Here is a 14304-nt window from a genome sequence, read left to right as displayed (position 1 = left end):
AGCGATAAATGATAAACATGGGGAATCTACAATATGCATTCCACACCCGTCTATTTATCTAGGTAAAATCCAGTACTCAAATTTTTGCTTCCTAGTACTCAAAATGTGAGTAGAACCAACGTAATGAGAGACAGCTTAAGATTGGATTCACTCATGAAACTAAAGACAAACCAGCTACCACATGTTATTAAGTAAAATTACATGTTATTTGTATGAACGCTCTACACTCAGTACATCGAAAAGAGATAGATACAAAAAATATGCTTGCGAACATTTTTAGATTTTAAGTAAAAATTGTGCACTTTTTGGTTTGTTTACTAGTGGCTGTCAGTTTATTGGATTTTTTGCTGTTTTTTTGCGGTTTTTGAATTTAGAAGTTATTTATATTACCTATACAAACAATAGCGAACTTTCACATTTTTTTATTACATAATAATGTTCAGTTTTGTATAAAAATAAGATTTCCAAAATTTCCGGCTTCAAAAACTCATAATAACTTAGAAGTACACATTTAAAGTCTTCTTTATCTTAAAATAGTTCAAACGACTCGTGACGTCACAGAGTTTAACTATGTGGTTCAGTTTATGGTTATATTTACTATATTCTTCTTTAGTTTATTGGCCTCCACCTACTTGGGTATTTAACCAGATCGTCGTCGGGGAATAAAGGAAAAATATTTATATTCTAATGACATTTATCGTATGTCATTGTAATCAAATATACCAGTTTGTTGAGATTGGAGTTTGATACAGTTTTTGAAGGAAAGGAAAGAATGTTTACTATTAAAAATAAAACCATTTTGTAAAAGTACAAATTTTCTATGAATAGTTCAAACGATCAAAAACATTTGTAACGTCACATAACTGTATTTTCTACTGACGTTTATAATGTCTAATTTAAAATTATATATACAATTGGTGTAGAATGTAAACATACAACCCCGTGACGTCATGACTCGTTTTGGGGTGGCTGGTATAAGTGAATTTTTAGTCGTCTTTAGGGGCCAAACGAAAGACAAACAAAACTTTTTTATTTTTGATACAGGTTCTAAATTATGTTCTGTTGTGATTTATACCATTTTTTTTCGAATTTCAAATTTTATGCAAGTTCCCTATTGTTTTTATAACTAATTTTAAATTGGAGTTTGAAGTTATGGTAAATGTATTTTATTTTGCCATTAATTTACATACAAAGTTATCTTCATTCACACAGTTAAGGAAACGTGTTTGTTTAAGATACCGCAAAAGTCAAAGAAATGACAAAAATAATACTTACATTAATTATATTTTTTTATAAATTTTTCATTTATTTAATAATCACTACAGATATTAAAATAATATATAGATCGGAGCAGTGGTCACTTTTTGTCCGACAATGCAGTCCACAATTTCCGACTTATTTCGTATTCTTTAAATGATGACACACGGGTAAAGAACCATGGACTCAACTGTACTATAGAATATCTATTAAACTTAAAACACTTCTACGAGAAAAAAATAATGTGTGTGTGTACTTTGTACGAACGTAAGAAGTTATACTTCTATTATATGATTTCTTAAAAATAGATATACTTTAAACAGTTTGTTTTAATTTTTTTTAAACACCAAACTAATTTTGTGCTTACCGCTTTCAAAAAAATAAAAAAAAAAGTATAGGATTGCTCCGGATTCGAACTCAAGACCTCTCGATCTCTGGCCGAATGCTATACCAAATACGCTACGAAGACAGTGTCTGTATCGGTTCGGACGTACCTAATGACAATTCACGGTAACAAACAGGCAAGGTGAAGTATAATAAATATACAATAAATTGTTTTAATAATACTCATCTTACTCCTGAGGAAGACAAATCCAAAAGCACAAAAATTATAATAAATATATTTACTAAAAACACTAATATATTCTTTTCACACCTTTTCTTGCACTGATATATTTATACATAACTTGAAAGATAGCCACTAAACGCCATACTGTCTGTGTGTGCATGCGCGCAGTATTATGAAATTTTACTCTCAATCGCGCCTAAAGAAGTATAACTTCAAAAATGTGTGTTGAGCTCTGCCAATTGAACTGCTTGTATATTATCTACCACATATACTCCATTTCTTTACTGATTTAATTACTGAACCAGATAATTCTATATTTCCTACATTAATACAAGATATTGGTGAATATAAAAATTACAAATACGAACACATGTGCTCTCACCTTCAACTTTCAAGTGTATGTTGGGTTGTGAGGCGATGGCATTTTTGGCGCTCAACGTGGGGCCATATACTCAACATCTCCTGGCTGCTAGACTATATGTACATGTAAACATGCTAAATGCAAAAACAAATTACAAGTAGTTTATAGAAAATTTTATTATATAAAGTATTAATTCTTTTCTGTGTTAGCATTAACTTGTATTTTATGAACGCTATTAAGATGAAACCTCAAATTCCCAGCAGCAATATAGCCTTTACCACACACCCTACAAGTGTGGGGTTTCTCCCCGGTATGCAGCCTCTTGTGGTTCTTAAACGCAGATGAATAGGCAAACTTCTTTCCACAATCGCCACAAGTATACTTCTTCTCTCCTGTATGTACCGCTTGGTGCTGCCTGAGGCGCCAAATTCGTGCGAACTTTTTTGGACAATGATCACATGCAAAAGGTGTATCTTTGGAATGAACCAAGGCGTGTTTCTTAAGTTCTCCTACGCAGGAAAAGTCCATGCCGCAGGCTTCACACAGCGCAGGCTTCCGTTTGACTAGTTCTTTGTGGTGTCTAAAGTTGTGATGCGCCAACCCGGAGTTATGATCGTAATGCTTGTTGCATATCTTACAATCATATTTGTCGAATTTTTGCCCATTTAGCATTTCGTAGTGAGCCACGTTTTTGTGGTTCCTTGCTGTAATTGACGTGGTGAATTTCTTCCCGCAAATGTCGCAATCGAAGGGTTTTTCCTTATTATGTAAATACTTGTGTTCGTATGCAGGTCTAATTATAGTAAACTGTTTGTTGCAAATCGGGCACTTGTACTTTTTGATGCCTTCATGGTCCCTGATATGGATATCAAATGCTTGTCTGTTCTGATGCACAAAATCTTCACAAACGTGGCATTCATACAATCCTTTTGCATTGTGTTTTATAGAATGAAGGCCCTTTTCGACGTTGTTCATAAAAGTAACCGAGCATTTGTCACACTTAAGTGGCACATCAAAGTTGGCAGGTTGAATAAGGTAAGTTTCATATTCTTCAGGAGTCATCTTAGCGAGGATGTCTCTCATGCCTCTTTTGCGCTTTGGTTTTTCTGGTTCGTCTACGATATCTATTATAACTTCTACATCATCTTCTTTTATGGTTGCCATATCTACAAATTCATACTTCGCACTAAAATAAAATAAATCTTAGATAAAAATGGTGAAATGAAATTAATTTTTAGGAAGTATTAAACAGAATTAACGAATTGTTGATTTATCAATTTTTGCTGATTACCTTATTGAAGCACGCTGTTTTCGCCAGTTCACGTCGGCAAAGAGAAATAGAAAATTGATAACAGATAACAGTGAAAAGAAAAGAGAGTTGACGCCCCACGATACTATGAAATTAATAAATATTAATTTTTGATAAATTCGGCCGGACTCGATGGAACATATCCACTCGTGTATCGAGAGTACACCACCAGTGTTGGCGACAGCAATTTTAGTAAGTTGGTTAATTCATAAAATGTCCAACACAAGGTCGTTAGATCACTCAACAGTAAAATTACCACAGCACTGACCGTAGCAGTTCCTAGCCGAGTTGGAAGGGCCTATATCAGCTTCTGACTTCCTTGAACCGTCGGAAACTTCGCGCTCATGCAGGCCGGCCATAAATAGAGAGTTCGGTTCTAACTCAAGGATTGTATATCACAAATTCTAAGGGAAATAATATTATTCCTATAATTCTAAGGGAAATATTTCACGTTGCGTTGATTTTGTCTTTAGTTTTATCCTTTTCGGTTATGTACATACTTTATATTTATCTTAGCGCCACGCCCCATTCCGTTAGATCTCGGCTTTACACTACTACTACCTAATCAACTGACTTATTAAATCAAAAAAACTTTGAGGTCCGGTTTTAAAAAGTTTACCCTGTATACGGTTTTTGAAAACTGAAAAATGACCTACTAACAGTTCGCCGTGAGCTATAATTGCAGAAAACATTTTTTTATTAATTTAAAATAATATACGACGAGATTTTAATACTCTGTTTATTTTTAATATTGAGATGTGTACAAAATCAAGTTCGACTTGGTAATATTACAAAATTTTCTAAATCGCAAAATGGTTAATACAATATGCATAATGGAGAGGCTCTAACAATAGTCTTAATATATAAAAATATACATTTTAAACCTTGGGCAAAACCACCCAGGCCGACACAAAGAATTCATGAATGTCCTCCGAACGCAACGTGAAGAAGCAACGGAACCCACTAATAAACAATAAAAAGCTTATTTCGCCGTTCGCCCTAACGGTAAATTTCATAGCCATTTCTAAAGATAAAAATTACAAAAATGTCCAGTTTCAACAGAAGTATATTATTAAAAAGGATATAAAAAAGATGGATGGATGACTTGAGAAAAACATTAGGAAATTGAATACAGAAAGCACAAGATAGAGAACAATAGAAGAAAAAGGAGGAGACCTATATTCAACAGTGGAGGCAAGAGGTTGAGGAATGATGATGATGATGATGATGATGATGAGGGTATAGGTAAAAGTGAGAATTTGTTTCCGACCTAGAAATTTTTTAGATTTTTGTTTTTAAATATATTTAGAAATGAAGTCTCTAAGGCAGGCCGCAGATCAAAGAAACATGAAACATAAAACGTGAAACACGTTTCATGAAAATAAAACAATGCTAAACAAATAGAAGTCCGCATACCAATGAAACGAGTGTGATTCATGCGTGTGAAACATTTTTATAAAAAAAATAATATATTTATTAAAAATAATACATTTTTATCTTCCGAAGGCGCACACCAAAGAAACATGAAATGTGAAACCCGTTTCATGGAAATAAAACACTGCTAAACAAATAGACGTCCGCATATCTATGAAACGAGTGTGATTTATGCCCATGTAACATTTTTGATCTTCTTGAAACGTGTTTCATGAAATAGGACGTGTTCTATTTTTCGATATCAGTTTCATTGTTTTAACTAATTAATTACGTGCGTAAAATAAATGCTGACCAAGAATTTAATATTGCATTGGTTTCTGTGGTGGAGCAGACCGAAGAGTTTGTTGTACAATTATAACCTGAAGTGGTACTCGAATAGACAATAACAAGAAAATATCGTTTTTTTTTAACCACGATCCACAATAAAACAATGTAACAGTTTGAATACTCATTCTATAAAATTATTGAAATTTAGCAAGATGATTATTTAATTCGTTTGCAACCAAATATTATGTACTATAGTTACCTATGATTTTTGGGCAGTAGTAAAAGAGTTTTCACAACAGCAACGCAACGACCTCGTCATCATCACTTCCTATTATTTACTATACAAATTTTATTTTTGTTTCTTTGATTAGTATATTAGTGTAGGAAACAGAAATTAAACTTCGCAAACTCGACACACGTCTGGTTTTACTATTTTTTCTGGTATATCAAGGGGTGCTTATTATGAGACTAATATTTTCTTAAAAGATTTGCCCCGGAACACCCATTTTAATTCCTTTAAAGGGGGTAGGGAGAAATTCTACTCCATCAGTAGGGGTTTTTTATAAATATATATTATGTTTATTGCAACATCCCTGCGGAAACTATCCTTATCCCTGAAAATAAGTTTGGCGAGCATGTTTTTACGATTTTTTCAATAACTATATATTTTTTTTAAACAACGCTTATACAGAATTAAAGACGGCATTTGCCTATGCATTTTTTTCGTATAAGCAACCGTTACGGCACAATGGCGCCGCAAACCTCAGAAATGCTTTGAAGGGCCCCAGTTTTTGTTTTTTTTTGTCACCTACTCATTTTTTTAATAACATACTTATGACAAATAAAAGAACACACGGGGAAAATATGGGGGTGTATTATACAAATTTGTAAATAATACACATGGGTAATCTCTGAAAGTTTTTTTACGCTAGCATAAGCGGTTCAGATGGTATATATAAAAATGGCTTTTTAAAATTTAACACCCTGTAATTAAAAAATAGACAAGTGCCCTTAAATGAAACCTATACCAAAAAATCAGACATTTATTTGTGATTAATAATTGCCGCTGGGTTGCTTCTTGATTCCCATTACGGTTAGAGAAAACTAATTTTTTTAAAACATCTTTTTTAAAAACTTGTCAACTTTGGGGCGCCACCTCCGCTAAACGGTGTGAAATAGATTATATGCTGTCGCGGAATAAATTGTAGGAAATATAGTCCTCTTCCTATTTCTATTAAGGATTTTTTTGCAATAACGTACAGGAAGGGCTACGTTTCGCAAAAACCACAAACTACCCCCTTTAAAGGGATGAAAATGGGTGCTCCGGGGCGAAATCTTTTAAGAAAAAGTTAGTCTCATTAAAAGCACCCCTTGATATACTAGAAAAAAAAAATAAAATCGGACTTATTTGCGAAGTTCAACCTCTGCTTCCCACACTCTATAACATGAAACCGTTTCGTTCTTCACAATTTATTTGTTTTATGTTTCACGTTTCTTTGATATTAAAAAGCAATTAAAGAGCGGCGCCGACAGCAACGACCACTAGGTATGGATCCCGCGTATGAAAAAAAAAAGTTGATTAATAGCAAGCTGAAATTTTGTTAATAGTTTAAGGGTGTCTAGTCGGACAAATTTTGATATATGGAAACACTGGAACAGGGGAAGTTTTAATAGTGGAACAGGTTAAAAATTTGGAACGGTCAGACCACGAAAACGGCACATGTATTTTGTCCGACAGAACAGACTTAAACTCTCCGAACAGAGATTAAACTCTCATGCAAAAATCAGACTGCTATTTATCACCAAATGGGCGTTTTAATGAGTGGAACATGTAGAATATGTCAAATGACAGGAATTATGACAGGTGATAAATAGCAGTCTGATTTTTGCCTGAGAGTTTAATCTCTGTTCGGAGAGTTTAAGTCTGTTCTGTCGGACAAAATAAATGTGCCGTTTTCGTGGTCTGACCGTTCCAAATTTTTAACCTGTTCCACAATTAAAACTGCCCCTGTTCCAGTGTTCCCATATATCAAAGTTTATCCGACTAGACACCCTTAAGCTATTAACAAATTTTCAGCTTACTATTAATCAACTTTTTTTTTCATACGCGGGATCCAGACCTACACGTCACTATCCATTGCCGACTATACAAGTTTTATTTATATTTCGTCGATTAGCATATCACATGAAACGGTTACTTTTTTACAATTTATTTATTTCATGTTTCACGTTTAATGTTTCACGTTTCATGTTTCTTTGATGTGCGGCCTGCCTTAGATATCGCTTATTTTTTGTTAGATGTCGCTAAACGTCTATTAGCAAATTATTTCGTATTAATTTGTTTACTTAACAGTAAGATTTGGTTCAGAGCACACCATAGGTTGTTCTGATGATACCAAGAGGTTGAAACATATGTAAACAGATGGTGATGATCTCTGAAACAACTTAAATCTTAACTGTCTTTAAATTACAAAGACTTCATAGACAATTTTATTACATAAATTACTAATTCTTCTTTGTGTTAACATTAGTTTGTGTTTTATGAACGCTATTCAGATGAAACCTCAAATTCCCCGACCAAATATAGCCTTTACCACATATCACACAAGTGTGGGGCTTCTCCCCGGTATGCAGCTTCACGTGGTTACGAAGATTGGAAGAATGGGCAAACTTCTTTCCACATTCACTACAAGTATACCTTTGTTCCCCGGTGTGCACAACTTGGTGTTGTTTGAGACGTTTCATCCGTGAGAACTTTTTTGGACACTTGTCACACGCAAAAGGTGTGTCTTTGGAATGAACCACGGAGTGACTCTTAAGTTCTGACGGGGACGAGAATTCCATGCCACATGTTTCACACAGAGCGACTTTCCTTTTCCATAGTTCTTTGTGGTGTCTAAAGTTGTGATGAGCCAACCCAGAAGCCTGAACGTAGTGTTTCTTGCATATTTTACAATCGTATTTTTCAGATTTTTGCCCATTCAGCATCTCGTAGTGAGACATACGTTTGTGGTTCTTTGCTGCATGTGACGTGGTAAACTTTTTCCCGCAGATGTCACAATCGAAGGGTTTTTCGTTATTATGTAGATACTGGTGTTCGTATGCCAAACGTATTATATCAAACTGTTTTTTGCAAATCGGACATTGATACTTTTTAATACCTTCGTGTTTATATATATGTTTATCAAATGCTTTTTTGTACTGGTGTAAAGTGTGACAAACGTGGCATTCATAGAATCCTTTTTCATTGTGCTTTATAGAATGAAGGCCCTTTTCGATGTTGTTTTTAAACGTAACGGAGCATTTGTCACACTTTAGCGGTACATCAGAGTCATCAGGTTGAACAAGGTAGGTTTCATATTCCTCCGGAGTCATTTTGGCTGTGACTTCCTTCATGCCTCTTTTGCGCTTTGGTTTTATTGGTTCTTCTGTTTGTATTATCTCATCTGTATCATCTTCTTTTACCGTTGCCATATCTACAAATTCATACTTCACACTAAAATAAAATTAATCTTAGATAAATGGTGAAATGAAAATAATTCTTAGGAAGCATACTTTACCATTTAGTCCAAGTAATGAAGCTTAAAATAGGGCAAAAGCTCGCAATTTTTACAGAATGGGTCGAATTGCTTGAAAAGGGCCTAGCCGGGTAAGATGATGAAAAGTGCCCCCAGCTCGATTCAAATTACATATAGGTCGCCGTTTAGCATATATAGTGAAACTAACTTTCTGAAATTTTTAGCCCCCTAGGTGGTCATGTGACCCACCTAGAGCCTAATTAGGGTTTTTATGTTTTTATTTTTTATCTCAGCCGCATCGGGAACTAGCGAAAAACTTTGAATCAAAAAGTTGTAAGCTTTAAAAAGTTCTATCTGAAAAAAATTTTGTTTTTAATTTTTGGCGGGAAATTTAAATTTTAGAACGATTTCAAAATTTTAAATGAGTATAAAAAAATAACTAAGACATTCGTTTTCACTAAAAAAATATATAACGTGTATTTTTGCATAATGTTTCACTCTGAATTTTTTCAATTTTTTAAAATTGGTGAAACGCTCCTTTAAAAATAAAAAACCGCATTTTTTCGGTTTTTTTTTTCGTTTTTTGATACAATTTTATACATATTTTTCAAAAAAGCAACACCGTCACTAGAGTAGGTAAAAAACTGAAAAATAATTGGGGTTTGCTTAATAAAAAATTTTTGTAACGCCATCCATTTTCAAGATACAGGGCGTTGAAGAAAACAAAATTTTACACATTTTTTACGATTTTGCCGAAACTACTGGAAACATTGTAATAAAATTTGGCTAGTTTTAAGAGGTAGATGTTGTGCATTTTTTGACATACAATTAAGAATTTTATATTTATCATTGGCGCGCATAGGGGTAATGGTCTGATCTTTTTAAAGAAAAAAGATAGTACGCCACTGGCATATTTCAAATTAACAATCGTTTTTGAATTCCTCGTTCAATTTGTGATAAAAAATCTATCTTCCTATTTTTTCATGCGAGGCGCCGTTTTGCTGCAAAAAATAAAATATCTTAACGCTTCCAAAGTATTCGAATTAGTTTCTATAATGGATGTACGAGTTTATGTAGATGTAGAAACTACTAATAGTAGTATTTTATTTCATTGAAGTTCGAATACTTTGTAACGGTTAAGATGTTTTATTTTTTGAATAAAAATTGCGCGTCGTATGAAAAAATAGGAAGATAGATTTTTTGTCACAAATTGAACGAGAAATTCAAAAACGATTGTTAATTTGAAATATGTCAGTGGCGTACTATCTTTATTCTTTAAAAAGTTCAGACCATTACCCCTATGCGCGCCAACGATACATATAAAATTCTTAATTGTATGTAAAAAATGCACAACAACTACCTCTTAAAACTCGCCAAATTTTATTACAATGTTGCCAGTAGTTTCGGCAAAATCGTAAAAAATGTGTAAAATTTTGTTTTCTTCAACGCCCTGTATCTTGAAAATGGATGGCGTCACAAAAAATTTTTATTAAGCAAACCCCAATTATTTTTCAGTTTTTTACCTACTCCAGTGACGGTGTTACCTTTTTTGAAAAATATGTATTAAATTGTATCAAAAAACGAAAAAAAACCCGAAAAAATGCGGTTTTTTATTTTTAAAGGAGCGTTTCACCAATTTTAAAAAATTGAAAAAATTCAGAGTGAAACATTATGCAAAAATACACGTTATATATTTTTTTAGTGAAAACGAATGTCTTAGTTATTTTTTTATACTCATTTAAAATTTTGAAATCGTTCTAAAATTTAAAGTTCCCGCCAAAAATTAAAAACAAAATTTTTTTCGGACAGACCTTTTTAAAGCTTATAACTTTTTTATTTAAAATTTTTCGCTAGTTCTCGATGCGGCTGAGATAAAAAATAAAAACATAAAAACCCTAATTAGGCTCTAGGTGGGTCACATGACCACCTAGGGGGCTAAAAATTTCAGAAAGTTAGTTTCACTATATATGCTAAACAGTGACCTATATAGAATTCGAATCGAGTTGGGGGCACTTTTCATCATCTTACCCGGCTAGGCCTTTTGAGAATAAGTAGTGGATAGTCCAAGGATCAAAATCTATATGGTGCCGAAAGGTGCTTTTGCCATGGGGGTGGTTGCCATCCCATCTCGGGGTGGAAATTTTTATTATATTTCTAAGCAAAACACGTTCTACACATTTTTTTTGATAAAATTATTAGTTTTCGATTTATTCGCTAGCGAAAGTGTTAGTTTTGCATCGAAAAAAATCAATGTTTTTAATAAACTTTCTGCTATAACTCCAAAAGTTTTCGTTTTATCAAAATAACTTTACTTAACAAAAATGTACAGTTATATTCAAAAAAAAAGGGTACAAGTATTAGAAAGAGAAGTTAACGTCATCCTATTTGTGTAAAACCGGCTGGGATTTTTGGAGGTTATCAAATGTCACAGGTTATTAAAAATATAAATCATTGGCGTTGAGCATTAATTAGACGAAACCATTTATTCAACAATTATATAAAGAATAATTTTAATGACTGTTACAAATAGAATTTAGTATTTGGTGATAGAACCGTCTGCTTCTATAACTTTATTTAGTCTATTTGGCATACTTTGAATTATATTAGATATCATATTTGAATCAAGATCTTCCCAGCACTCTAAGATTGTATCCCACAATTGATCTGAATTTTGTGGCATAAAATTTCTTTTATATATTTTTTTAACAATTATGCCCCAAATGTTTTCAATTGGATTTATATCTGGACTGGCAGGCCATGGCAATACTTCCAGGTTTTGCGTTTGAAACCAATTCCTTACGGCATGGGCAATGTGGACTGAACAATTATCTTGTTGATATATAAAAGTATTATTAGGATACAATTGCTCAATAGAAGGGAGCATTACGTGTTCCAAAACGTTAATGTAATTGTCGGCAGTAAATCTTCCCTCTAATCGCCAACAAACACCAGGTCCATGTATACTAATCCAACCCCATACATTTACAGAAAAACGTCCAGATTTATTATGAGAGTGAATATATCGTTCTTCAAACCTAGTATTGGCTGGACGATAAACACGGATTTGACCGTTATAGGTCGACTGAAAAGTCTTTTTCCACCTACCTCTACCGAAAGTATACTTTTCCGGACCTGATTGTAGGGAGCAAAGTTGTACTTTTCCTCCCTAGGGAGGAAAATATTTTTCCTCCCTAGGGAGGAAAAGTAAAAGTGACGTCATAATATTTCATTCATGAAATATAACTTACTGACGCCCTGTATAATATCTATTTTCTATTACGGAGTATCTATACATTTTAACGTTTATTTATAAAACATCCTATATTTTGCAGAATGGTAAAAAACAGTAAATTGTTATTTTGATTTAACAATGTTTACATTAATAATTTGACTTATATTTGACAGCTGACAGTTATATTGTACCTACTTGTTGTTTTAGTTCTAATAAATTTTGTTGGTTAGTTACATAAATAAATTAAGTAAAAATGACAAAATTACTTGTTATTTGAGGAAGGTGGAAAAACCATATGTATAACATGGGAGTAAAGTGCCTTTTCCTCCCTTGAATGATTACTGCCCTCCGCTACGCGTCGGGCAGTAAACTTCATTCTCGGGAGGAAAAGTTACACTTTCCTCCCTTGTTATACAAATAGCTATTCATCAGTAAAAATGACGTTGTTCCAAAATTGTGGGTTGCGGTAAATATAGTTTAGTGCAAATATTACTCTTGCTTGCCGATGTTCAACAGTTACTAATGGTTTTTTAGCAGCTGGTCGGTTTTTTAATTCAGATTCATTGATCCTTCTGCTTACAGTAGGTTGGGCACCAGGAAATCCCGTATGAATCCTTCGACGTCGCAAATGGATTATCTCTTTAGAATTGAACTAAAACAGCATCTTGTTGAGGAGTGGATACTTTGGAACGCCCTGAACCAACTTTTCTTTTTAATGATTGTTGTTGGACCCATCGTTGCTTAATTCTGAAGATTGTTTTCAAATTTCTATTATAGAAATTTGCTAGCGCACGAATTGACCATCCTTCTTCCATTTTCGTAATTATTTGAGCCTTTTCAATCTCACTTAAATGACGAGGCATATTAATTTTTTATTGTACGTAACGTTAAACCTTTTATCAAATTAAACGTCTTTGACGTCTATGAGTTGCATTTTTGATCACTTATGACATTTGATAACCTCCAAAAATCCCAGCCGGTTTTACACAAATAGGATGACGTTAACTTCCCTTTCTAATACTTGTACCCTTTTTTTTTTTAATATAACTGTACCTTTTGAAAAAATAAACAAAACCGTTTTTTTATTTTCTTTAAGACCAATAGTAATCGAGCTATACTTTATTATATGTTAACTCTTCTTCGTCAAATGCTAAATATTGTAGTTTCAACGTCAAAAGGCGAGAAAACTATGCATTTTTCGAGGATAACTTGTTGAAACTAATTTAACCTTCGGATGACCAAGCGGGGGAAATTGTGACCCCAGCGTATGTTTTTCTTTAATAAATTCAAAAGTATTTTCAATTTTTAACTCATTATTTTTTTATTTGACTTTAATATCATTCTAGATATCCTCATATTTTGAAATAAAAAAAATTCCCTATATTTTACGAATAAAAAATATATTCTGAAGTTGATGTTTAGTAAAATACCGTCTATAATGTGTAATTCCAAGTAGTTTTACGCTAATGACGTCGACTTTGCAAAGTAACAAGACACTTACTCAACATACATACTACACATGACACTAATACTCATGTTGTGACTGGCTGAATGACAAAGTCCATGCCATAAAAAAAAATTAAAAAAAAACTTCATTTTTTTGATAATTGTCATTTTTGACATTTTTGACCTGGGGTCATCCCCCCCCCCCCTTGGTCATCAGTGTAACAAAAAAAGGTTGGTCATCGGAAGGTTAAAGTACTTAAAAATATCTATCTCTAGAAATAAAAAAAAGTCTCTAGCTCAAAAATTAAGTGACTTATAATGAAAAGAATGTCAGTCCCTATTTTTTTCAGCGAAAAAGTGATCGGAATGAGCCACCTAATCACCATCCTAATTAAAATTAGTCATTGACCTTATTTGGTCTTCTTTATTTATGTATTATTAATAGATTCTAGAAGTTTGACTGGCTTAGAATGGTTAGTTTTAAAAAAACTGGAGTTAAAAGCAGATAACGAATTTTTGTAGTTTGGTAAAAAATGCCATTTTCTTCAGAATAGAAAGATTAGCATCAAAGATACGAAAAAATATTTAAATATGAAATTGTAGGTTATTTAATTACCAAGAACTTGGTTTAAAAAATTTTTTCTACGGCAAAAATTGAGTGAATTGTAATAATGAGTATATCGAAAAACATTGATTATAAAACTAACACTTTCGATAGCGAATAAATCGAAAACTATTAATTTTATCAAAAAAATGTACAGAACATTTTTTGCTTAGAATGAATGTTTTTATCAACTTTTGTGGTCAAAATATAATAAAAAAGTTCCACCCCCCGAGATTGGGTGGCAGCCACCCCCATGGTAAAAGCGCCTTTCGGCATCATATAGATTTTGATCCTTATACTATCCACTG

The 14304-nt window shown here is 33.0% G+C and overlaps 2 protein-coding genes across 2 annotated transcripts; both read right to left on the bottom strand.

Moving 5' to 3' along the window:
* Window positions 1-2375: 2375 nt before the first annotated feature.
* On the bottom strand, window positions 2376-3350 carry LOC114325004 (oocyte zinc finger protein XlCOF19-like). The gene has a single exon (XM_028272931.1). It carries the CDS (start codon window positions 3348-3350, stop codon window positions 2376-2378), a length of 975 nt encoding a protein of 324 aa, XP_028128732.1.
* A 4351-nt stretch (window positions 3351-7701) lies between these two features.
* LOC126891666 (gastrula zinc finger protein XlCGF7.1-like) lies at window positions 7702-8670 on the bottom strand. Its single transcript, XM_050660895.1, has one exon. It carries the CDS (start codon window positions 8668-8670, stop codon window positions 7702-7704), a length of 969 nt encoding a protein of 322 aa, XP_050516852.1.
* Between the last annotated feature and the right edge of the window lie 5634 nt (window positions 8671-14304).

The sequence above is a fragment of the Diabrotica virgifera genome, chromosome 9, assembly GCF_917563875.1.
Source record: "Diabrotica virgifera virgifera chromosome 9, PGI_DIABVI_V3a".
Lineage (NCBI taxonomy): Eukaryota > Metazoa > Arthropoda > Insecta > Coleoptera > Chrysomelidae > Diabrotica > Diabrotica virgifera.
The sequence above is the reverse complement of the archived record's forward strand: the minus strand, read 5'-3'. Positions and strand labels throughout refer to the sequence as shown.